This window comes from Lepisosteus platostomus, chromosome 1 (genome assembly GCF_059453375.1).
Source record: "Lepisosteus platostomus isolate fLepPlt1 chromosome 1, fLepPlt1.hap1, whole genome shotgun sequence".
Taxonomy (NCBI): domain Eukaryota; kingdom Metazoa; phylum Chordata; class Actinopteri; order Semionotiformes; family Lepisosteidae; genus Lepisosteus; species Lepisosteus platostomus.
In genome coordinates this window covers 77,126,266-77,149,823 of record NC_142611.1, presented here as the reverse complement: position 1 = coordinate 77,149,823, position 23,558 = coordinate 77,126,266, and the positions used below count along the sequence as shown (strand labels likewise).

Below are 23,558 nucleotides of genomic sequence, written 5' to 3'. Positions count from 1 at the left end.
CACACGCGATAAGATAAGGCGGAGGAGAGCGGGGCATGCCCAGCGCCAGACATTCAAGGAGGGGGCAGTGCGAGGTGAGGTGAGGTGAGGTGAGGTGCGACACGCCGGAGCCCCGACGCTGCTAACGCGGAGCACTTGTTGGACTGGCATCGAAAGGACGTGTGCGCTCGGAGCGAGCCTTCCCTGCGGCGGAGCGCGGGAACTTTCTCCCCCCCTCCCGCTGCAGGAGTTGTGTGCGCTGCAGCGGTGCCGAGAGAAAAGCACAGAAGGCAGCAGGCTCTGGAGAGCAGGTAAGAGACGGAGCCTTGTGGGCAGGCGAGCAGGCGAGCAGGCTCGTTTTTTTGGAAATTGCTGAAAAGGTTTGTTCGGTGTGTGGCAGGCGCACGTCGCGAGCTTGCGTGGCGATCTGCCGGCCTGGTGATATGTAAATGAGGCCGAATAACATCCCGGGACATGCTGCGGATGCGAAATGGCGACTGCAGATGTGTAGGAAACGACGCGCTCGTTTTCTCGCTTTGCCCTCGCTTTTGAGTGTTAGTGTGGCGTGTGAGTGTGCGAAAGAGTGGGCCCAGCAGGAGGCGGTGGCGTGCGGGGCGAGGAGCTGGCCTAGGCTGCGAGTACTGTGCTGTGAGTGCGGGCCGCTTGCAGGGGCCTGTACAACTCATACTTACCTGGCAGGGGAGATACCTTGATCAAGAAGGAGGTTCACCCAGGGCGAGGCTCGGCCATTGCACTCCGGCTGTGCTGACCCCTGCGAATTCCCCAAATGTGGGAATCTCGACTGCATAATTTCTGGTAGTGGGGGACTGCGTTCGCGCTCTCCCCTGATGTGCTTGGTCCAAGAACAGATGCAGCAGTGCGGGCGGCTTTGCCGTCTGCTGGGGAGCTGTGCTGGGTGCCGATGAAGCGGCTCCAGCGATGGGGGTGACTACAGAACCGCCCTGGGCTTTTTCGCGAGCACCGCCTGACAACGTGGTCCTCCTTTTCATGCCCGCTACAGCCAGAACGCTATTTGTATAACCACAAAAAACAATCTTGTGCTTATACACGTTAAATGTTCACCTCGTGACAAGGTACTTCAATTGTGATCTTTCAGCTTGTCTGACCCTGGTGGTCTGGCTGACTTTTGCTTTCTCCCGCTCTCTGTCCGGGGATAGTAATCCTTTATTGTTTTTCTCACACTCCATCAGTTTGACTTTGTAGTTCAGTCTGTTGCCCGTGTGTGTGTGTACCAGTTTGTAGTGCAATGTAACCTGACTACCTTACGTCCTGCACTCATAATATAATATATATATAGAGAGAGAGAAATACTGTATATCTTAAGAACAAAATCCAACACCAAAAGCTCTTCATGAGTCATTATACCCCAGCATTGAAACCGAGTTCTTACCAGCATGCAACACATTGCTCATCCAACCAGAAGATCAAGGTGTGATGGTCAACTTGAAGTGCATGAAGTAGGAGTAAAAGCAGTACCCCGAAGCAGGACCACAATTCGAAAGGAGTGGATGCCACTATTTCTCTTATTTTCTTAGTTATAGGTCCATGGAAGCATTTCAAGCTCATTACACTACTCCTCCTGGACATGAATTCCCTTTTCAAAGCGAGTCTTTTTGCTGTAGTTTGCATGGTTTAGGATGCTGATCGAGGTTAGCCTTGATTTGGTCATGGGGGCCTCGGTACTGTATGCTAATGCTAAAGACAGTTCACCAGTTTTCTGATTGTTGGGTTCTGTATCAGTGCAGGAATGTCAAATAGTGAATGGCTGTACCTCTGTTGTATCCGTGCTCAATGAACGAAATCGGTTATAAATGAATGTATGTATATTTGTACGCAAAACGAGTTGTTTATTGACTGACCTTCAATTGCAGATTTAGAGGCAGCTTCGATATTCGTTTTGCAGCCGTTTTTTTTTCATATGAATCACACGCATGCCATTCAAAGGGCCACTTTAGCGATGAGCAGATTGATCCATGTTTCTTGTGCATCTGAAGGGATGTGAGGGAGCTTCTCTTTCTGAACTGGCATGCCTTAAAAATGGACGACCGTCGCGATACCGTTTGCCAGTCAGTGTTGCTGAATGAAACAAAAGTGGGAAGATTGAAATGTTTGGTCTTTTCGTGAGCACCCCGGGAAATAAATGTCCATAGTCGAGGGTTTTTCCTCCCAAAGCCTACGGCACCAACGGCGACCCCTGCTGGCCGAGAGAGCAAAAGCTTACAGCACCTGGTATTCCCAGGCGGTCTCCCATCCAAGTACTAACCAGGCCCGACCCTGCTTAGCTTCCGAGATCAGACGAGATCGGGCGTGTTCAGGGTGGTGTGGCCGTAAGCGAAAGCAACGGCGCCTGACTCGCTACTTGAAGCTGTGTGTGGCGGGGGCTCCGGGCCCCCCGAGCGGGACTCAAGGATCGTTCGTGTGCAACTCTTTGGAAAGGAGCTGCTTTCCAAATCGCATTGCGTGCCTGGATGTTGGCCACTGTGCGACTGTGCGACTGTGCTCCCTTCAGTTGCCTGGCCCTGCTCTTGCCCCGCACTGGAGCAGGACAAATAAACTGCACGGAGGAGCAACAGGCAAGTCTTCACCAGACAAAAACCTCCAGTGCACAGCACACTGCAAACATTTCGGGGCTGTCGCGTGTTTATTTCAGCACATAAAGCGCGCGGCGCCTCCGCCCTCTTGTGGCCTTGCGGCGTCAGAGCAAGAGGCTCCTTCTCGCTGCCCTTCCGCTGTGTTGCAGGGCCCCGAGAGGGAACCCGGAGCGCGCACTTTGTGGGGGGGCGGGGGACCGCGTTCGCGCTCTGCCCCCGGTCTCTTGCGCGAGTACTAAATCTCACGGCGCCAGCCAGCGGCCAGGAGATTCCAGTAAAAATTAATTTGAGCGACCTACTCCACACATTCAAATTGACAAACAGCACTCGACAGAAGGAAGAAATAGTCGCTTCTGGCCCTATGGAGGCTTATTGCTGCCATCCAGGAAAAAATGTTTGACGTGCATCTTGTAATTACAGAGAAAGAACAACCCAGCCATGAGGTCTCTTCAGCACACAGGCACAAGGAGCTGGAGCAGAGGGTACAGAGAGGACTGGGAGAGCAGGAACTCTACAGGGAGCTGTGGAGGAAGGCTCCAGCATTGTCTTCCTCCTCCCCCTCTTCCTGACTTTTGACTCAGAAAAATCAAGATGGGAGGGGGCATCAGGCCCCAGAATGGCTTGAACAGCCTGGAGAGTGGAGAAGATGCCCAACAATCGCCGCAAGACACCAGAAAGGTTCCTGAAACTCTACAGGGAAGGCTTGCTCCGTGCGCACACGTCCCTTCAATTCCAATTCAACAAGTGCTCCGCATTAGCAGCGTCGGGGCTCCGGCGTGTCACACCGCACCTCACCTCACCTCGCACTGCCCCCTCCTTGAATGTCTGGTGCTGGGCATGCCCCGCTCTCCTCCACCCCAGATGCACCTGCATCTATCCAGCAGTCATATCACTCTGCAGCTCACAACTAGCAGCCAACTGAAGCTCAGCAGGTGTGAGCCTGGTCAGTACCTGGATAAGAGACCTCCTGGGCAAAACTAAGGTTGCTGCTGGAAGAGGTGTTAGTGGGGCCAGCAGAGGGCATTCACCCTGCGGTCTGTGTGGGTCCTAATGCCCCAGTATAGTGACGGGGACACTATACTGTAAACAGGCACCGTTCTTCGGATGAGATGTAAAAGCAAGGTCTCGACTCTTTGTGGTCATTAAAAATCCCAGGGCATCTCTCAAAAAGAGTATGGATGTTACCCACGGTGTCCTGGCTGAATTTCCCATTGGCCCTTACCAATCATGGCCTCCTTATAATCCCCCTCTATGAATTGGCTACATTACTCTGCTCTCCTCCCCACTGATAGCTGGTGTGTGGTGAGCGTTCTGGCGCACTATGGCTGCCGTCGCATCATCCAGGTGGGGCTGCACATTGGTGGTGGTGGAGGGGAGTCCCCATTACCTGTAAAGCGCTTAGAGTGGAGTGTCCAGAAAAGCGCTATATGAGTGTAAGCAATTATTATTATTTAATGATATCTGTGCTAAACCTTTAATGTTAGTTTAAATCACAACTTATGAGGAAACATCTATAAATGTAGAAGGTTCAATGGTGTCAAAATGACGATTGACGTTCCCTCTGCAAGATGGGTGTTCAATATTGGTCCTAGAGGGGGGACTGTAGGATGTCTAGGTTTCTTTAAATCAGCACCACCTGAAGAGCTGGAATACACTATAAAAGTGGTTTAGGTAATCCAAGAGGATTTGCTTAGAATGAAAACCTGCAGATACACTTGCCCTCCAGGACTGAACACCCATAATCTGTGTGCTGTACAGAGAGGGCGTTTGTATACCCAGGGAACAGAACTGCATGGCATAGCAGAACTCGTTTGTTTTTCATTGAAGGCTGCATTGTGAAGCGTTTCTCCAGTGCTGCCCTCACTCCACCTCCCCAACAGCATCAGCTCAAGCAGACACCTGGCCGTAACAATCAGAAATATACAGCAGTGCTATGACTGTTTTCATAAAACCAAACATCTTCAGAAAACAATTTGCATTATTGTACATTTTACACTGAGTATGGAAGGGTATTTAAAAATGTTAGAAAAATCTGAGCTCTTGTCACAGTGCAGCAACACACTTTAGAGAAAAAATCCTTTGAACAAAGCCTCCCACACATCTCTCCAGTTTATAGTGATACTAAGTGAACAAGCTTGTTTTCCACACAAACGGAAAGATGATGTTGGCCAAAAGCAGCAAGTTAGGACAGGGGTTCCCCTTCCTGGTTCTGTAGACCCACACACCTGGTTCTTGCAGTGCAATACAGACACACTCCCTGTGGAGTATTCAAAACCCTCAGTCTCAGTTAACACTATGAACTTCTTCAGAAGTAGCAGTGAACCTGAAGAGGAAACTGTGGATGTGCTTCTAGAACTCAAGATTAGGGGGAACTCAGTTCCTCTCAGTAGTCTGGCTTCTTTCAGGGCATGGCTGGAGAAGACCCCAGATCAATTATCTACTACCTTTCTATTTGTTCTCGTCTATTGAGCTGCAAGTCTTTTTAGAAGCTGCTGATGGAACTCACATGGGAGAAATGATGTGCAACTCATTGCACATGATTTAAATATGGTGAGAAAAAAAGCTCATTTTTAACTTCAACAGTGTGAGGACACTCACTTTTGGGTCTACCTGTAATCGACCAAAAGTAGATTTTTTTTTCCCCCTGCAGGTTAATTTGTGAATGGGAATAAGTGATTTAAACATTTACTCAGATGTTTTAATGACTCTAGACATTTTAGCTGTGGACAAGATTTGGGAGACACTATAAAAGGTAAGGGGGCTCTGTAGCATGCTGTATGCTGGAGTCAGGACTGTGTGGGTGTTCAGACATACATCACAAGACCCCTGACAGAAGAGGACATGTGGAAAGGCCCAGATTCAGGTTTTATTCGATCTAATTAAGAGCTCCTTTCGGACAGCCTGGTACATTCAAAAAGTCAAAAAAGATCACTGTTAAGCCCAATGAGTTCTTCGGCTTCTATCGTAGCATAAATGAGAACCATGTGGGACACAATAACTGCTATGCTTCTCAAAACCAGCCTTTTTTTAAAAAGCCCTTAAAACACTAAATGTTCATTTTCTTGTGGTCAATCTTGAGATCATGTTGTGGGAACCCAAAAGGTTTACAAGAATGTATTTTATACATGTACTATTCACATTCACCAAGTTTGAGACAGAAGGGATTTTGCTCCTCCATAAATATAACCATTTGAAGAGCTCTATATTCTGGTGAAGCAGTAGCATTTCATAATGCAAGATTTTTAACTTGTGTAATATCGTACTATACTTACTCAATTACATTCTTTATCCCTTTTGGTCTTAAGTCTATCCTATGCAACATTTCATAAGAACCTGCAGGGAAGTAGCTTAGTGAACTCTTCAGTGAATACCCAAAGTGCATGGTCATCTACATACAAATATAAAATTGACACTTTTCTCTATATGCTCTCGCAGCTTCGAATCATCAATCCTTAACTTGTCTTGCTGCCACAACCCCTGTAATAGATCAGGACAGAGCAGGGGTTGTCCATCCTGCTGGGGACACCCACACCTGCTGGTTTTCACTGGAACTGAGCTCTTTACTTAAATCCTAAATCAAAGCCACAGGTTGCTGGGTTAGAACCTTTTTTCCCCCGTTTTCTCTTCTACTCATAGGTTGGAGATTTGAAACAACTTAAAACAAAAATAGTTAAAAAGCCAACCTTGTATATGGAAAACAATCCAAGAGTTCATACTCAAACTACCATCGGATCCATCCATCCTTTTAACCTCTTTCTCATGTCATGGGGGAGCCGGAGCCTATCCCAGCAAGCTATCCCAGCGGCAGAAGGCAAGGTACATCCTGGGTGGGACGCCAGTCAAACTCACTCACACCAGGCCTAATTGTCCCAGCAAACAATGAACCTAACAGTATGTTTTTGGACCGTGGGAAGAAACCCCCTCTCTCGGAGAGCACATACGACCTCCACACAGACAGCACCCCAGGGCCAAGACCAAACCCCGGGCCCCAGTGCTGTGAGGTAGCAACGTCAATCATCGCGTCGCCATGCCACCCCATTTTTATCCTCATCCTCCTGCGACTAGTTACACCACAATCTGAACCACCGATAAAGGATCAGATCAAGCGGAGGACGTAAAAAAACTCCATGCAGCTATCGGATCTCTCTTAGAGTTCCATTGTGTAACCGAACACACGGGTGCAACGAAAACCAGCAGGTCTGTGGATCCCCAGGACTTGGCCGGGGAACAACCCGCCTTTCGGGCACACTGGCGGCTGTCAGTCCGTTCATCATTCCCTTCCGGGTGCCAGAGGCACTCTGGAAGGAGCACAGCGCTCCCGGCACACGACACGGAAAGCTCAAGGACGCCCCCACTAGAGCCCGGGATCGCTGTAGTGCAGCAGGGCAGGGATTCTCCGGCTTCCTGAAGCCCAATCAATGCACAGGGGCCCTTTGCCAGCTGTGTGCCACTGAATGGGTGATGACAAATGGCGGCTGCTTCAGCCAGAGGTGTGTGCGCTACAGGCGGTGCCCCACCGAGTTACTCAGAAACCCCTGGAAGTCTTCTTCCCCGAAATGCTGCTGTATTACAAAAGACAAACAAAATGCCATCGTTGGAGATCTGTGAACCATACGAGGGGGGGGTCCTGCTTTCAGCACGACATCAGGACGTTTATTATTGTTTTTTATAAAACAGCAGCATTACATGTTGCACACAGCGCTTGAAGCAACCTGGATTTTCACAAACGGAAAAATGGACCATTGCGCACGGTAACACAAGAAAAAATACACAAAAAGAAATGCATTGAGAGGTTAACGGTTATTAAAAAAAAATCTTTTTTGTGGTCTTGCTTGGTTGATACAGTATAGCAGTCCCTTTTCATTGGATGGTTCTCATGCTAAACTGTTTTCACCTCTCATCAAGATTGTGAGATCTCACAATGAACCTGTGTCCCAGTCAATAAAAGTGGATTTTCATACAAGGGCGTTTCTCAGGCACCAAACAAAATAACTGTAAAACCTGGTAGTTTTGAGCGGGGGTTTAAAAGAATGGCTCTCACTACTGTGCAGTTGATCTGGGGATAGGTAACGAATCTAGATCAGGAGTCTTGAACCCTGGTCCCAGAGAGCCCCGATCCTGTCATTATTACAGGTCACACTAAATCACCCGCTCTTCAAACATTAGAAACACTTGTTTAGCTACTTGATCAATTAAGGAAGTTATGTTTTGATAAAGAGAACATTGGTCCTTTGTTTCATCTCTCAATTACGTAACTGAACACACCACCTATTTAACTGATCAATTTCAGGAGGCCTGGAACAAGGTTACTGAGATCGCTTAATTGCTGCCTGTAAGAGGTCCTGGACTGCACTGGGGCGCTGCGGGACCAGGGTCGGAGAACCCTGCTCTAGATATTATGGGTCGGTGCTCCTCGGGCACGACTAAAACAAGACCGGTTCCTTGCAGCTTCTGCCAATCAGTACATTAACTGGGGCTCCTATATAGCTGAGCTCTTCCCTTCTTGGCACGGTTCGATCCAAACTTTGTGCCGGACGGCTCCGAAGAGCCCGATGGCATGGGAGAAAGCGGCAGGTGCCATTTCTAGCCAGCAGGAAAGCTCGGCTCCAGCGGGAGTCTCCAGTCCAACGCTGGGGAAACGACTGGAAGGCACCGCCTCAGCAATCTGAAGGGAGGTCACCGGAGGGCTTTCAAAAACAAAAGCAGAAGAACAAGGAACCCCCTACCCCCACCCCCAAAAAAAAGGCTGGATTCTGAAAAAAAAAAACCCCGATCCCCAGCGTCTGCCCGCCGTGAACTGGAGAGTTCCTGGAGGACGACTGCCTCCCGCGTCCCTGCAGGGCAGGGAATCCCAAACTCCACGCCGGCCCCCCGGCGCCCCCCTCAGGACACGTTGGTGATGGGTTTGTACTTCTTGAGTCTGGTCCACTGGCCTGTGGAATAGTTCATCTCGAACACCGTGTCCACCAGCATGGTGGTGCTGCCTGTGCCGTCCGCCTTTGGCAGCACCTCCGTGTGCTCGCTCAGCTTGATCTGGATGATGTCGCCCTGCTCGGGGCACGGGTTCTCTGGACGGGACGAAGCAGAGGGGGAGGAGGAGGAAGAGGAAGGGGAGGGAATGAAACATGACACTTATCTCCTGGAAACAAAGGGCTCTCTTTTCTTACACCTTGTTTAGCCAATGTGGCAAAACCACCAATGTATGCAGGATCAGGCCATGCATTGTTACGATGCTCCCAAAAGCATCGATGGGGCGGAGCGGTGGCTCTGTGGCTCAGGATCTGCGCCTGTGGCTGAAAGGTTGCCGGTTCAAATCCCGCAGCCAGCAGAGTAATCCTACTCCGTTGGGCTCCTGAGCAAGACCCTTAACCCCACTACTCCAGGGGCGCTGTACAATGGCAGACCCTGCGCTCTGACCCCGGGCTCTCTCCCTATCTGTGTGTCTCATGGAGAGCAAGCTGGGGTATGCGAAAAGATAATTCCTAATGCAAGAAATTGTAAAGGGTTAATAAAGTAATGTTAAAAAATAAAAATGCCAAAATGAACTGTAATATTACACCAATTATGTAAGCATGACTTTTCGTCATGCGAAATTTCACATTCGAGGAATGAATTTCTTTTGTATAACAAGGGGATGGGTGTCTGGATTATAGACTATCTGACCTGCAGGGCACAGTTTGTACGGCTACAGAGCTGTATGTCCCAACAGGTTGTTAGCAGTACTGAGGCTCCACAGGGGACTGTCCTTGCTCCATTCCTGTTTACTTTTTACACCTCTGACTTCAGGTACAACTCTGAGACATGTCATCTGCAGAAGATCTCGGATGACTCTGCAATTGTGGGGTGTATTAGTGAGGGGAGGCAGGAGGAATATAGGAGCTTGAAAAATCAACGTTATGGAGTGGTGTCATCTTAACCATCTCCAGCTAAACACCAGCAAGACTAAAGAAATGGTCATGGACTTTAGAAGGAATAAGTCTCCGCTGAACCCTGTTTCCATCCAGGGTGAGGACATAGAGGGGGTGCAGTCCTACATGTACTTAGGGGTACACCTGGATGATAAGCTGGAGTGGCCGGTTAACACTGACACCTTGTAAAAGAAAAGTCAGAGCCGACTATTTTCTTAGGAGACTCGGGTCCTATGTTGTGTGTGGAACACTGCTACACATTTTTTATGAATCAGTGGTGGCAGCGGCCATCTTCTACACTGTTGTGTGCTGGGGCAGAAGCATCATGACAAGAGATGCAAATAGGCTCAATAAAACTTATCAAGAAGGCTGGCACTGTGTTGGGGCTGAGCCTTGACCCCTGGAGGTGGTGGCTGAGAGGAGAATGCTGACCAAGCTCACAGCCATCATGAACAACGCCACTCATCCGCTTCATGGGACTGTTAGTAGGTAGCGGTGCACTTTTAGCACCAGACTGCTCCAACTGCGGTGTTCAAGGGAACGTTCCCGCAGGTCTGTCCTCCCGGCAGCTGTCAGGGTGTATAAGGCTGCCCTAGGCTAGGACTGTTAGCCCTTCATTTGCTCGTCTATGGACAGCATGTTGCACCATTGTACTTTTTTTGGACACTCAATCTGTACCTATGCATGTTTTGCACATATTTTATTGTTTTTACAGTGACTATGAGCATATTTTGCACACACATATGTATATATTTTATATTTATTTTGTATTACTGTACGTATTTTAATTTTCCGTCTATTCTGATGTCTGTTTTTACTTGTCTTGTGCTGGGCTGCTGTAACACATCAATTTCCCTTCGGGATCAATAAAGTCTTACCTATCCATCATCAGCTATATTGCCAGAAAAATGAAAAATATAATTTTTCATCCTGCTATTAACACTACATTCTACAGATCAGTTAGGAAGAAGCCATTCATTTAGTATTAAACATAGGAAATACATTAACCCAAAAGTTTGGAAAAGGAAACCACATTAGCCTCTTGAAAAAAATAATTTAACATTTGTGCAGACAGCAAATTAAACCCTTACTGTCCGAGTGTGGTGTAAGAGATCAGCCTGGCTTACAGAACACAAGGATAAAAAACAACTCCAATACCTCTAGATCCTGCCATGAACCCCAAAATGAGGGCCTTCTCAGGTCGTGTAACCTTGTTTGCCGTCTTAAACATTTCCTGGGCGGCGTACATCTGTTCTCGCTGTGAAAGGCAGGAGTGGAAGCACATTTATTACATGAAAAGCAAAAAAAGACAATTCAGGGAATCTTATCTGACTGTTTATGTTTAAGAATAAAATGAATCAATATTAATATGTTACGATTTACGGAAAGACTTCAAAACTTCGAATCATGACCGAAGAAGTTAATCAACAAAGGCAAAATGGCATAAGTACAATTTTAAAAATAGGTTATCACTGTTTTCCAGCTATTGAGTGGAAACGTTTACATTTCTACATTTAGAAAATTATTTTATTTAAAAAAAACAAAAACAAAATATATCTTTAGAGCAACAGATGGTTCAGAGAGGAGGCCATTCAGCCCATCTATAGCGATAGGTAATTAGCAGGTAATTGAGACGAGGATCTCATCCAGCCTTTGAAATAGATCTTATAATTAGTCACACGGCCACTGCTGGGGAGAAGAGGCGGAGCCAAACTCTGGTTGGCTGAGAGGGAAAGGGGGCGTGGCAGCCCAGTATAAGAGGCCAGACTCACGGTGAGCGAGAGGCTCTTTTTGGGTTGTGGCGGCTGGGGAGTCTGTTGCTGTGCTGTCTGAGCCAGCGGGGGCTGTGTCTGGGGCTCCTGCTGTGTGGCCGTCGAGGCTGCAGGCGGTGTGCTGATTGTCGGGGTGCTGGCGGGGGTGGGCGGAGAGGTCGGGGCCGTGGGGCTGGTGCTGCTGTTGTACATGGGCGTCCTCTGCTTGAACTGGCCGGGCAGCGTCGTGCTGGGCGGGGCCAGCTCATCCGACTGCCGGCTGGCCTGCAGAGTCTCCCGCGCTGAGCCACCTGCGCTGGCTGAAGAGGACACAGGGACAATTAACAGACCAGAAAAAAAAGAACAACAAACTCACAATTCTCTAAATACTTGTAAGACTGCAGACTGTAAGACTTACGAGTTGCTTCAGTTACTTTCTTATCCTTTGGGCAGCTGTAAAATTTTAACTTGACATTATGATACAGAGTGTTGCATTAACCTTGCACTGCGTAGCATACCAAATGTTTTTTTTTTTTACAAAATACAGACCTTAGATTTGAGAAAGGGTGAGGACAAAAAGAAAACGGCAAACAAATATAAAGATTGCACATTGAAAAAATAATAAGGGGTTATTTTAAATTTGCCTTCTTCTGAAGAGCAGTGCTAGCACACTGACACTACTGAGATTTACAGATTTCTTAATAATAAGATAAGAAAAAGAAAATATTTAAGATTTAATTTCCTGTATGCTCAAGTACACTGCTCCAAAGACCTTCAGAAGTCAAAACAGTCCTATATATTGCGTGACAAATCCGTCTCTGGATCCACAAGGATTCGCCACATCCTCCAGAGCCATCACACACACAGTGTGGCGGAATACCCACCCTGTGTTTCGGAGCTGGGAATGTACGAAGATGACGGGACCATACTGGGAGTGGCAGGCAGGTAACTTGTAGAAGGTAATGCGCTCTCATTGCTTAAAGCACCAAGTTTCTGAAACAGACAGAAATAACACAGAAGAGCAGGGATCAGACCACGAGGTGGGCGCAGTGGGCACAGTGGGAGAGGTGGGAGAGGTGGGAGAGGTGGGAGAGGTGGGCACAGTGGGAGAGGTGGGCACAGTGGGAGAGGTGGGCACAGGTGGGCACAGTGGGAGAGGTGGGAGAGGCGCGCACAGTGGGAGAGGCGGGCGCAGGTGGGTGCAGGTGGGCGCAGTGGGAGAGGTGGGCACAGTGGGAGAGGTGGGCGCAGGTGGGCACAGTGGGAGAGGTGGGCACAGTGGGAGAGGTGGGCACAGTGGGAGAGGTGGGAGAGGCGCGCACAGTGGGAGAGGTGGGCACAGGTGGGCACAGTGGGAGAGGTGGGCGCAGTGGGAGAGGTGGGAGAGGCGGGCGCAGTGGGAGAGGTGGGCACAGGTGGGCACAGTGGGAGAGGTGGGCGCAGGTGGGCACAGTGGGAGAGGTGGGCGCAGTGGGAGAGGTGGGAGAGGCGCGCACAGTGGGAGAGGCGGGCGCAGGTGGGTGCAGGTGGGCGCAGTGGGAGAGGTGGGCACAGTGGGCGCAGGTGGGCACCAGTTCCAGTGCAGACTGCACACTTAAGAGAGAAAAGCCGTCTCCATACCTGTGTGGACACCAGGCCCGCCGCGTAGTCCGGCGTCACGTTTTCCACCACTGCTTCTTCCTTGGCAGGCTTCTCCCCAGCCTCCGCTTCTGCTCAACAACAACAAGAACAACAACAAAAAAACACCCGTCAATCCAGAGTGAAGGGAAACGGGCCAGAACCTGGCTGCTCCAGGACTGCTGCGCTTTCCCCTCTACCAGAACAGCGATTTGCATTCAAATCACAAGGCCATGGCAAACCTGGAAAATGATTCCATAAATGATTCTTAAATTTGGGATTTTTGTTGTTAAACTGCAATCTGGAAAAAATAATTTACACAGCAACAGAAAACCTACAAATCTTTCATCTCCTCTCTCCTCCACAATCCAGATGGGATGCAGATCTTTAATACGTTTCTTTGACCATTTTTATGGTCTGGCCACAAGATTATAAGCTCTAGCAAAAAAAGAATTGATTACAATGAACCTTAGTAATACTCTACTTGAATGAGACTAAAGAACAATATCCCAACTTCTTCATAAACACTACTCAACATTGTATGACTTCTCTTTGTTCAGTATCCTGTTCGCTGAAGCCAAAATATGACCAAACGATCGACACTGCATCTTTTTTAGATACCAGCTCAAATTCATTTGTACTTGAGTCATCCCTGCCTGACTGGGGTTCAGTATGAGCGCTCGGCACGCTTCTCTGTGTTTTGAATGAAGAACAAAGGTTGGACAAGGCAGAAGCATGTGACTGGATATGACGTCTGGGTGTTGGAGTTTTTAAGGGGACCGCTCATGAAAGCACACAGTGGGGAAAGTTTTTACCGAACATACCGATACAAGCAAAATAAAGTCGGGGAGAGATTCTTAACGTCGGTTTAGATGAATATTTGATATATCGCCCAGCCCTATATGGAAAAGTTATGACTGTGGGTTTTAGCCTCATTCAAGTAAACTGTAAGCTGAACCCCTTACTGATCTTTCTTAAAAACATTATTGTCGTGTTAACTGAATTGAATTAATGGAATTGTGTCCTTCCTAAAAGAAAAAAGAGCAGTATTTTCCTGAACTGCGCTGCCCTGAGTTTAAAGAGCTCAGCAGTGAGGCTCTGCAGGCTTTAGCCAAAAACTTCCAGGCCCTCTGAGGGGGTCATCATGGATACAGCCCGAACAGACTCGGGTAAGAGTCACTCCTTCTTTTTCTGGCCTCAGGTCAAAGAGGAGTCAATGTTCTGTTTGTGCACAGAGAGCAAGAGCGAACAAGCAGCTTGGGAAACCAGAGCAGCCGTGTTCAAGGCTCGTACCCGGCCTCTTTAAACACCCCTCTGTCACCCGAGAAAAGGAGACAAGGTAAAAAGAAAATACTATGTCAAAGTCTATGGCCGAGAGACAATTTACTAACATGTTACTAACCAATAATCTTATTAATAATTCATTAATTGCTAATTGTCAGAAAAAACAGAAAGCAAATCAAACACTGTAGTGGAGGTCATCCTCCCAAATGTAAAAATTCAGCATCTCTTCTGATTGCAGCTGCTAAGCCAGGAGTATCAGGGACATGCAATGCTGACTAAGCGCAGTTACCTAACGTCTTTCTTCTCCTCTTGGCTTCTCTTCCAGCACCAACCATATCCAGCTCCGAGATGTCTAGCAGCTGTGTGGAAAGATACATAAAGAACGTGAGAGGCTATTACTTCTTCCAGCGGTCACCCAGGAAATCTGAAAAACGTCTGTGTCCTGTTCGTGGCATTAGGAACAATACAATACCATTTCAGACTTCTAATAAAGAAATCATTTAGAACAGGACAAATCAATCTGCAGCCTCCCCCCCAGTCCAGTCCATTAGCTCAATTGTTGCACTAATTAGCCCCTTTATTAAGTTAGCTGATGATCATCAGAATTAATATAGCAATTAAGCTGCAATTTGTACAAAGGAGAAGACCGGAAGAACCGCAAGGTGAGAAACCCTGTATTAAAGAGAAATGATTGGGAATTTTGAGCTTTAAACTAAGTTTTTACAATGTAAGGACAACATACAAAATCCCAACCCAATCATAAAGCATCTAATATTGAGAAGCAATGATCGGTGACACCAACTGACAAAGAAACATTCTATTGCACTATTTAGCTTTTCCGTTTTTGTAGTTTTCTTTTCCACAGAGACACCCTTCCAATAATAAGAAAATAAAAATGGTTACAAGTGAGAAGATCTGGCCCATTTAACAATTAGTAGCTAACTGATCAGAGGAATGTTATCCATTTCTTGAAAGAAGCCAGGGTATTTTCGTCAACAATATGGCTGAGTTAGCCTGGCCCACAAACCCACAACTCTTTGCGTAAAGAAGCGCCTCCTGTTCTCAGTTTGAAATGCACTTTCCCACAGCTCCCCTCTGGTTTGTTTCTCCCCGTCGGCTGGGATTAGATCTACCGAGCTACCTTTCTCAACACCTTTGAGCATGTTGAAGAAACAAAACCTTCTTCCCAGAACGTGACCCCAGGACGCGAATACACCGACCCCTGGCTCCCCTTACCTTGACACCCCTCTCCTTGCGCATGGGGGTCCTGGGTGGGGGGATGGGCGTTCTGTTGGTGGCTGGGCTGAACATGCTGGGGTTCGTAGGGCTCCTGAAGGGGGCTTTTGGTATTCCTTTGAGGGGGGCTGCAGAGGAGCAACAGAGAAAGTGACAGAGAGGAAGGGTGGTGGCTGCTACACATGACTGATAATAAGCAATAACACTTACAAACTAATTTCATTCCAGACAAGCCGACTGATTATTTCCATCCTTGCAATCTTCCCCACGCCATGACACCAGGAAGTTATGACCTTTTGTATGGTGCATGTCTAACTCTCTTTTGGCAAAGGACACTAGATAAGAATCAAACTAGTAGAAAAAAATAACTCCTTAGTTGTAGTGGGATTGTGCCATTCTGGCGTGCTGCACAGAGCAAAGTGTTCAAGGTTCTGTAACTGACTGGAAGCCGGGTGCTTTGGATATAGGCATTAAATATTTTCTTTGTGAATATCTGCATCCTCCCCGTTCCCTGGACCAAGCACCTTCCAGTACGTTGACAATGCGCAGGCATAAGATTATATCACGTGCCGCTGACACTGGGGTCCAGGGTTCCCGAAAGAGACACTTGTCATGCATCCCAGTGCTCTCTGCACATAAACAGAGCCTTACACTCTAGCAGGGCCCTCATCCAGGAATGAGGGGAACGCACCACCTAGGGCTTAAGGCAAACTGGTGAAGAACACTTACTGACTGTATCAGCACAGGCCTTTAGAACATCTGCAGATTACAATTATCTCATTCCAACAAGTCACTAATTTCATTAACAATTAACAATACCTCTGGCAAGTAAGGGCAGGTTATGGCCATCAAGAATAACTTACAGGCATATAACAGGAATTTAATTTCACATCTACATTTTTTCTCACTTCAAAGTGATATGTTTACAGTAGCTGTCAGGAGATGTGCACGTCTGAGTCTTTGAGATGCGTACCCGGAGTATTTTTTAACTTACTTGTTGTGTCAATTTTCTTGACTAAGCCCCTTCCTTTGGCATGAAAAGGCACTCCAGCACTCTTCTTAAGTTGCTGAGCTGTTTCAGTTGCTGAAAAAAGGGGAAAAAGCAAAGAGGATAACACAACTGACTCAAATGATGTTTACTGCATAAGGGTTGCAAACGAGGGGAGGCCAATCAGGCCCTTTAACCTGTTTAGTAGTTAGTCATTAACGGATCAGTGGATCTCATCTAGACTTCTCTTGAAAGAAAACAAGACATTCCCTTGTTTCACACTCCCACAACCCTTGGGGTAAAGAACTACCTCCTGTTCTCGGTTTTAAATGTCCTCTATTTTCTCACCACTGCGTTCTCGATCAATCACGCCTCAAGACCTCCTAGCGCTAGCCGTGCAATGCAATAAAGTTTAGGAATAAAAAGCATCGACCACAACATTCTGGAAATACACGGGGGCTGAAAACCGTGACTGGGGCTTCACAAGAAGGCTGGAAATGTTAAAGGGGTTAACTGCCTTTGAGTAGGGACAGCGAAACCAAATCTCACACTATCAAAACAAACAAAAAACACACTAGTCACAGAAATACAAAAAATAAAGAGAAAGGAGGCATCCCAACAGGCTTTGCTTTTATGAGTTTTGCCTTTGGGCCCATGCTAGTTGTTTCAACAGGCTGCAGAATAGGACCCCCTGCTTCATAAAGACTTTTCATATCTGACCACGCTCTGCTGCTCTGCATGAAACACACACAGATGGTTTTTTCGTTTTGATGCAGTGTGGCTTCCTGTTCTTGCATGACACCTCAGTTTCCACCAGCACTGTTCTGCTCTTATCAGCACAGTTATAGAGTAACACAGCCCTCTCTACCACCAGCTAACCTGACCGTGATGAGGATAAACAAAACAAATGCTGCAAATTTCTCACATTTCTTAACTCCTTCGCAACACTGAAATGGCAGCTAGAGAAGTGTTTTACCCACAGGCAATAAAGTCCTACAAAATACCTTTCAGGTACAACGCACGGAGTTTAAAGGGACTCAGTCCAAAGTATTTAGAGTACTCAAAGGTACTGATGATGGCAAGTCAACCAAGTGAATGTCTTCAGAATAAAAAGGAAAACGCAAAACAGAAGACACAATGGAAATTAAGAGGATGTTTGAAAACTGAGTACAGGAGGCACATCTTTACACAAAACGTTGTGGGGGCCTGGAACAAGCACAGGAACACTTAGAAGTGAGAGACCATTTGACCCATCTAGCCTGTTGGCTCTTAGTAGTGCACTGACTCAATGATCTCATCTAACCATTCCTGGTGCCAGGTTATCTGCTTCAACCACATGGCCGGGTAGCCTGTTCCATACTCCCACCACCCTAGTGGTAAAGAAGCGCCTTCTGTTCCGAGTTTTAAATGCACTTTAACATTGTTTCCATTGGTGTCACCTAGTTTGGGTTTTACCATTCACCCTGAAGATCTACTGGGCTGACACTGTCAGCGTCTTTGTGGATTTTTAATACTTGTATCATGTCCCATCATAGACTCCTCTGTTCAAGACTAAAACTAATCAGTTACTTCAGCCAGACAGTGCAAGACACTGCCTTCAAATATATGTTTGCTCTTCCATGGACCGATGTTTAACAATTAATCTTATTAAATTATAATAATATAAATTAATATTTTATTATTAAAGTGTTGACCAAAACTACACACTATATTCTAATATGAATATTCTTCAACATATACGCTTTTAACTATAGATCCTAATATTTTATTTGCTTTTTTATTGCCTCCTCACATCGTCCCTACTGTGGCTCTATCGGACCAGGGTTTGACTCCTCTGTTGTGGAGAGACCTACACGACTAACTGGACAGGGTGTCCCCAGAACCGGGGATGAGAGCCCCGTTTTAGACAGTGATGTGGTTTGTTCCACCAATCCCGGGACCCACTTACATTTCTGCAGCAGCTCCGCCCTGAGGGTGGCGCTCTTGGGCTTCCTCTTGAGCTGGAAGTGTTTGACGGGCGGGGTGAGGGGCCCCACCAGGGCGGTCAGGGCGTTCTTGTTCAGGTACTGGCACTCCAAGGGCAGCATGGCAGAGGCTTCACATTCGCTCACTGGGGCAAGGAGAGACGAGAGGGGCCTGAGAGAAGCCTCTCGTACAACAGGACATTCAGAGACTACAGTCACATCTTTTCTTCAGCCATGCCGCACAACGTCAGTGTCTTGACTATTTGCTGAAGAAATATCAGGGGAAAACACTGAATATTTACTGTGCTGAACAAGCTGGCGCAAAGGTCTTTTTTCAGGTCAAATAAGCAATATATCTTTCACGATACAGCACTGCCTGCTCTTAAAACTTGAGACATATGGGTACAAGTTTTGCTGCCGTCCACTTGCTGGAGATTAAGGCAGGAGCCCAGATAAAAAGTTAACATCCATTCGCAAGATCCTTTGCGAGTGCTGTATGAAGTGTGACTGCCACCTCAACGGCCAAGCTACGTTTCAACAAAGCAGCTGTCCTCGAGGCAAAGGCCAAGACAATGCACAAGAGTTCAACCAGCCCTGAGAAGATGCAGGCCTTTATGAAGGAGTTGTCAATGTATCACCTTTATCCGAGTCAACTGTAACACGCAGGTGTGGCATTTGCGGAAGAAGAAAATGTGCTACTACTCTGCTTCATCTGCTGAATTGTGACCGCGGCCCAGCTGGAGCTCGGTCTCCCCTCGGGGGGATCCGGCCGGCTGGCTGGCTGGCGGGACTCAGCGTCGGCTCTTGCCTTTCTCCCGGAGCTCTCCCAGGATGTCCTGCACGTTGGGGTTCTGCTCCTCCAGATCCAGGTTCAGCGAGCCCGTCTCTGGGAAGGACTTCAGGATATCGGCCACCATCAGCACCCAGGGCTCCGAGTCCAGGGTGGCCAGCTGGATGATTTCGGAAAGGGCGTCCTTCATCTGCACAGAGACCCCCCCCCGTTAATCCCACGTCATCACCCCACACCGAAAAATAATACTTCCTTACATTTATACAGCGCTTTTCTGGACACTCCACTCAAAGAGGTCATGGGGACTCCCCTCCACCACCACCTGTGTGCAGCCCCACCTGGATGATGCGACAGCAGCCATAGTGCACTATAACCCATAGTTCCAGGGTTATAGAATGGCTGGCTGGCCAGAAAAATGACCACAGCATGTCGGTACTTTTACAGAAAAATGGGATAGACTTTTGAAAGACACAAGGATACAGACGCAGATAGAAGACAATGCCCAGATGGTGGCATAACGAGCAACAACTTTCATGACGCATTTACAATGACTGCTACTCGTGCAGGCGAGACAGTGAGAAAGAATTTTATGAGAGCAATACAATTCACACATAGAGTTAAGAAAGAAAATTCTGTCACACAGAACCCCAGGACAACGGAGTACATCTGTGGTGCAACAGGTACAGAAACAATGCTCACAAGTGGAAAAGGCACGACCCCCTTCTCTCTGAACAGAACAACCCAGCAGCTGTGTTTCAGGGAGGACTTCGATACACACACAACACTGCCACCACTGGGGGCTTTTAAGGAACAGATATGTATATAATGTATACGACATTTAGGGTTACAAACAAGACAAACAAACATGGGTCCATCTAGTTCTTTTTGTAGACATCAGCTAATTGATCCAAACCTCTGTTTCTTGAAGGAAACATAGCTGGGTAGCTTGTTCCACACCGCCACAACACTTGGCGTAAGGAAGTGCTTCCTGTTCTGAGTTTCAAAAGCACTTCCACATAGCTCCCTCTTGTGCGCTCTGGTTCATGTTTCACTGTAGTCCACTCGGTGGACTGTCAGTGCCTCTGAGGGTTTGGAATACGTGAAACTTGAGCCTCTGTGGTGCTCTAGGTCATGGCCTGCCCAGCCCTGAGAGCTTCAGGACGCCTGTGGTGCTGCACAAGGCTGCTCCCACTGAGCTGAACGGCCCACTGTCATCCCTCTGCAGTGATGGACCTAGATAGGGCTTTCAGTGACAGGAGGACCCGAGATTTGTAGATACAGAGTGGAGCCTGTCAGATATAATTACATCAGTGTCCTTCGGTGTCCACAACTGCCAGGCTCCTTGTGTTACCGTTAAGCCAAGTTCTCAAAACTCAACTCAAGACTCATACCTGATCTTTGATCAACTATGAAGGTGATACATTTAAGTAAAGTTGAGATCACGTGTGACCCAATTCTGAACGCCCTTCAACCCTTAACAATGGGAGTTTCCTTAATTGAAAACAAAAATACTTTTATTAGTTAATAAGCAACTTTCAGGTTTTCCTAAACTTTAGAAAGAAGTAGTATATGAGACTAGCTGGACTGGGCGTCATCCAGGACAAGGCTGGAGACCTCTGGAATACACTAAGAGTAAGATGTATTGCCTAATTGACATGCCATCTACTACCTGCTGGAGTGATGTAAACAGTGGAGTACCGCAGGGATCTGTACTAGGACTACTGCTGTTCTTAACTGATCTCAATTATCTATGTTCTGGAACAGTCAAAAAACTAATCAGGTTTGCAGAAGATACTAAATTAGCAAAAAAACGGATTAGCAAACACTGCAGAAGAAACAAAGGAAATTAAAAAATTTGATCAAATTCATAACTCAGCAAACACCTGGCAGATGCCATTTAATTTTGACAAGTGCAGGATATTGCATGCAGTTAGTAAACTGCAAACTATAAAAATAAATAGACCTGAAGAGGCTACTTCGGTGTTTACAATGACACATCAATTAGATCTTCTGAGCCAATGGGGGTAAGCAATTAAAAAGGCAAACTAAATGTTGGGATATTTAGGTAAAAGCTTAGAAGTGACGTCAAGGTAATGTTAAGATAAAATTGTATGATGCATTATTAAAGTCTCATTTAAAACACCCGAGTACAATTTTGCTCACCGCATTCTAGAAAAGATCATGCTGCTCTCCAGTCAGTCTAGGGAAGAGCAACTAGATACACTCTTGGGCTGTCCTGCACTGACAGGCTGAAAGAACCCACCCTTCACGAACAGAGAAGATGACGAGGAAAACTGATACAGGTATTCCAAATCCCCAAAGGCACTGACTTCTTCAGAGTGAAAAGTGAAACACAAATTTAGAGGACATGGGTGGAAAGGAGGAGGAAGTGCGTTTGAAACCGAGAACAGGAGGCGTTTCATTACCCAAAGGGTGGCGGGAGTCTGGAACAAGCTGAGGCCAGCACCCTGGCTTCTTTCAAAAACCAGATGAATGACATCTATGGATGAATTACCTAGAAATGACCACATGGGCTAGATGAGCAGAACTGCTGCTTCTTGTTTGTAACTTATAATTTATCACTACAAAACAGGAAGGATCTGTATATGTAAAACATCTTGCAACCACTTCACATCTGAGCACCTGTGCGTGACTTAAACCAAGGGGAATTTCCCTCTTAACTGTATGCATTCAAAAAATGTATTTCCAAAATACCCCCAAAGCCTACGAATGGAATTGCACATTAACGTTAAAGGGCATTTGTTAACTTATCTGTGCTGCAATATTCCATACAGCATTCTCGTTTATTTTTAAGCGCCATATTCCTTACTCCAATACTGAGGCTAGACAGATTCCTAGTTTCAAACAAACTCCCATCACAAACGATTTTTTTTGTATCGCCAATGAATCATCAAACCTAAATAGGTCCAGAACTACGCATAAGCCAGAACGATACCGTACATAAACTGCAGGGAACCGTACCAAACCTAAAAGGGTCTCGCTTATGCAATTCAGCAACTGCTTTGCAGAATCCTGCATTTAAAAATTCTTTAAAAACAAAACTAACTAAACCGACAGCGCAGGACAAAAGCTGTCAGGGGCTGCGTCGTGCCGACCGCTTCCACGCGTAAACAACCACAAAAACTACAAACAAGAACATAAACAACAAAACATTCTCCACATTTTGTATCATTATGACTTGTATATTGCTAAAAGCTGGCACGAAGCGGGAGTCTGTCAGGCAACACCGGAGTTTCGGTAGCGGTTTTCCGCCTCACCTGCTAAGCTGCTGTATCAAAAAGTCAAGTTAACGTTACTGGCCCAGGTACCGCCGAGACCCCTTCAAAAAATACAAAACGAAATAAGAAAGGGCGCTGGGAGAAGAGATGTGTAACTTTTTTATTTAAAAAAAAAACTACAGTTGAGAAACCCCGATCACACGGGCACTCCAAGTGATGCCCCGGAGTTGCAAACACAAGAGCCGGTTTCGCCGCAAATTCGGTTCATTTAACGCCGCTTGGAGACCTGCTGTGTCTGCGCATGTTGTGCAGGATGATAACACCGAGACTACGAATCGGTAAGGTGAGGCAAAACCGAGCACGTTTTTTTCCAGTCAGTGTATGAAGTCGCACCCCCCAGTCGTGCACACAAACCGCAGGCGAGCCCCAGCTTGTCATGTGCAGAGTTTTTTTTTAATTTAAAATCGAGTAACGCACGCTTTAAAACTGCTCACGGGGTGTTATAAACGTGCTTGCATGCTGTGCGGGTTAAAAACCCGCCACTTCCCGCCCAAAACCGAACTGTTAGGTGGCCGAGACTGTTCTGTTTTCCTTTCAGCAGCTAGCAGGGCACTCGCTGCCTCTCCGAGCGGCTCCTGACAAGAGACCCACCTCGTCCACTGTGCGCCTCGGCAGATGCAGCATCCCGAGCAACAGTTTCAGCTTCACGGGAGGCGACAGGCTGGAGAAACACAGTCGGATGTTGTCGATGACAGAAACCGTGAGCAGCGAGGCGATGCTGGAGGGCGCCCACAGCTCGTCCGTCGATCCCAGCTTGTTGTGGAGCCACAGGCCGGTGTCGCTCTCCCTCATCGACGCCATCTTGGAAAAAGGAGCAAATAGTGTTCGGGCATTTTAAGAGGCTACCTAAGAAAACACACAACAACGGGCAGGACCCCCATGAGCCTCTGGTGTGCCGTAACACAAGATGGCCTCTGTCACAGCTGTACTTGGGGATGCGCCATCCCTGATGATGAAAACGGTCCTTATTAATTTTATTTTTCACTTCCAGGGCTCATTACTGTGAACTAAATAATAACATAACTGCAGAAGAGAAACCCGCCTATATGTAAAATTACCTAATTAGAAAACATCTTTATTAAATTCAGTTTTTAAATCGTAAATTTATCTGTAACACTCCATTTCTATGG

At 47.0% G+C, this 23,558-nt stretch overlaps 1 protein-coding gene, 1 long non-coding RNA gene and 2 other non-coding genes across 5 annotated transcripts; 2 read left to right on the top strand and 2 right to left on the bottom strand.

The window, feature by feature from the left end:
- The first annotated feature begins 663 nt into the window (after window positions 1-663).
- LOC148678750 (U1 spliceosomal RNA) lies at window positions 664-827 on the top strand. The gene has a single exon (XR_015940389.1). It is a non-coding gene; the product is annotated as a U1 spliceosomal RNA (small nuclear RNA).
- A 1,387-nt stretch (window positions 828-2,214) lies between these two features.
- Window positions 2,215-2,333, bottom strand: LOC148678749 (5S ribosomal RNA). Its single transcript, XR_015940468.1, has one exon. It is a non-coding gene; the product is annotated as a 5S ribosomal RNA (ribosomal RNA).
- Window positions 2,334-5,438: 3,105 nt separating this feature from the next.
- nelfa (negative elongation factor complex member A) lies at window positions 5,439-23,371 on the bottom strand. Of its 2 annotated transcripts, XM_088637899.1 has the most exons (12): window positions 23,020-23,159; window positions 22,408-22,469; window positions 19,148-19,319; window positions 18,324-18,485; window positions 16,382-16,471; window positions 15,388-15,515; window positions 14,441-14,510; window positions 12,871-12,959; window positions 12,135-12,243; window positions 11,272-11,570; window positions 10,658-10,757; window positions 5,439-8,659 (listed from the first exon to the last, which is right to left on the bottom strand). In XM_088637899.1, exons 3-12 carry the CDS (start codon window positions 19,317-19,319, stop codon window positions 8,475-8,477), a joined length of 1,404 nt encoding a protein of 467 aa, XP_088494025.1. In that variant the 5' UTR covers window positions 22,408-22,469; window positions 23,020-23,159; the 3' UTR covers window positions 5,439-8,474. The 2 variants fall into 2 exon arrangements, with proteins under 2 accessions (XP_088494025.1, XP_088494015.1); XM_088637889.1 differs by lacking the exon at window positions 22,408-22,469 and having other exon boundaries at window positions 23,020-23,371.
- On the top strand, window positions 22,158-23,239 carry LOC148678748 (uncharacterized). Its single transcript, XR_015939790.1, has 2 exons — window positions 22,158-22,711; window positions 22,967-23,239. It is a non-coding gene; the product is annotated as an uncharacterized LOC148678748 (long non-coding RNA).
- Window positions 23,372-23,558: the final 187 nt, after the last annotated feature.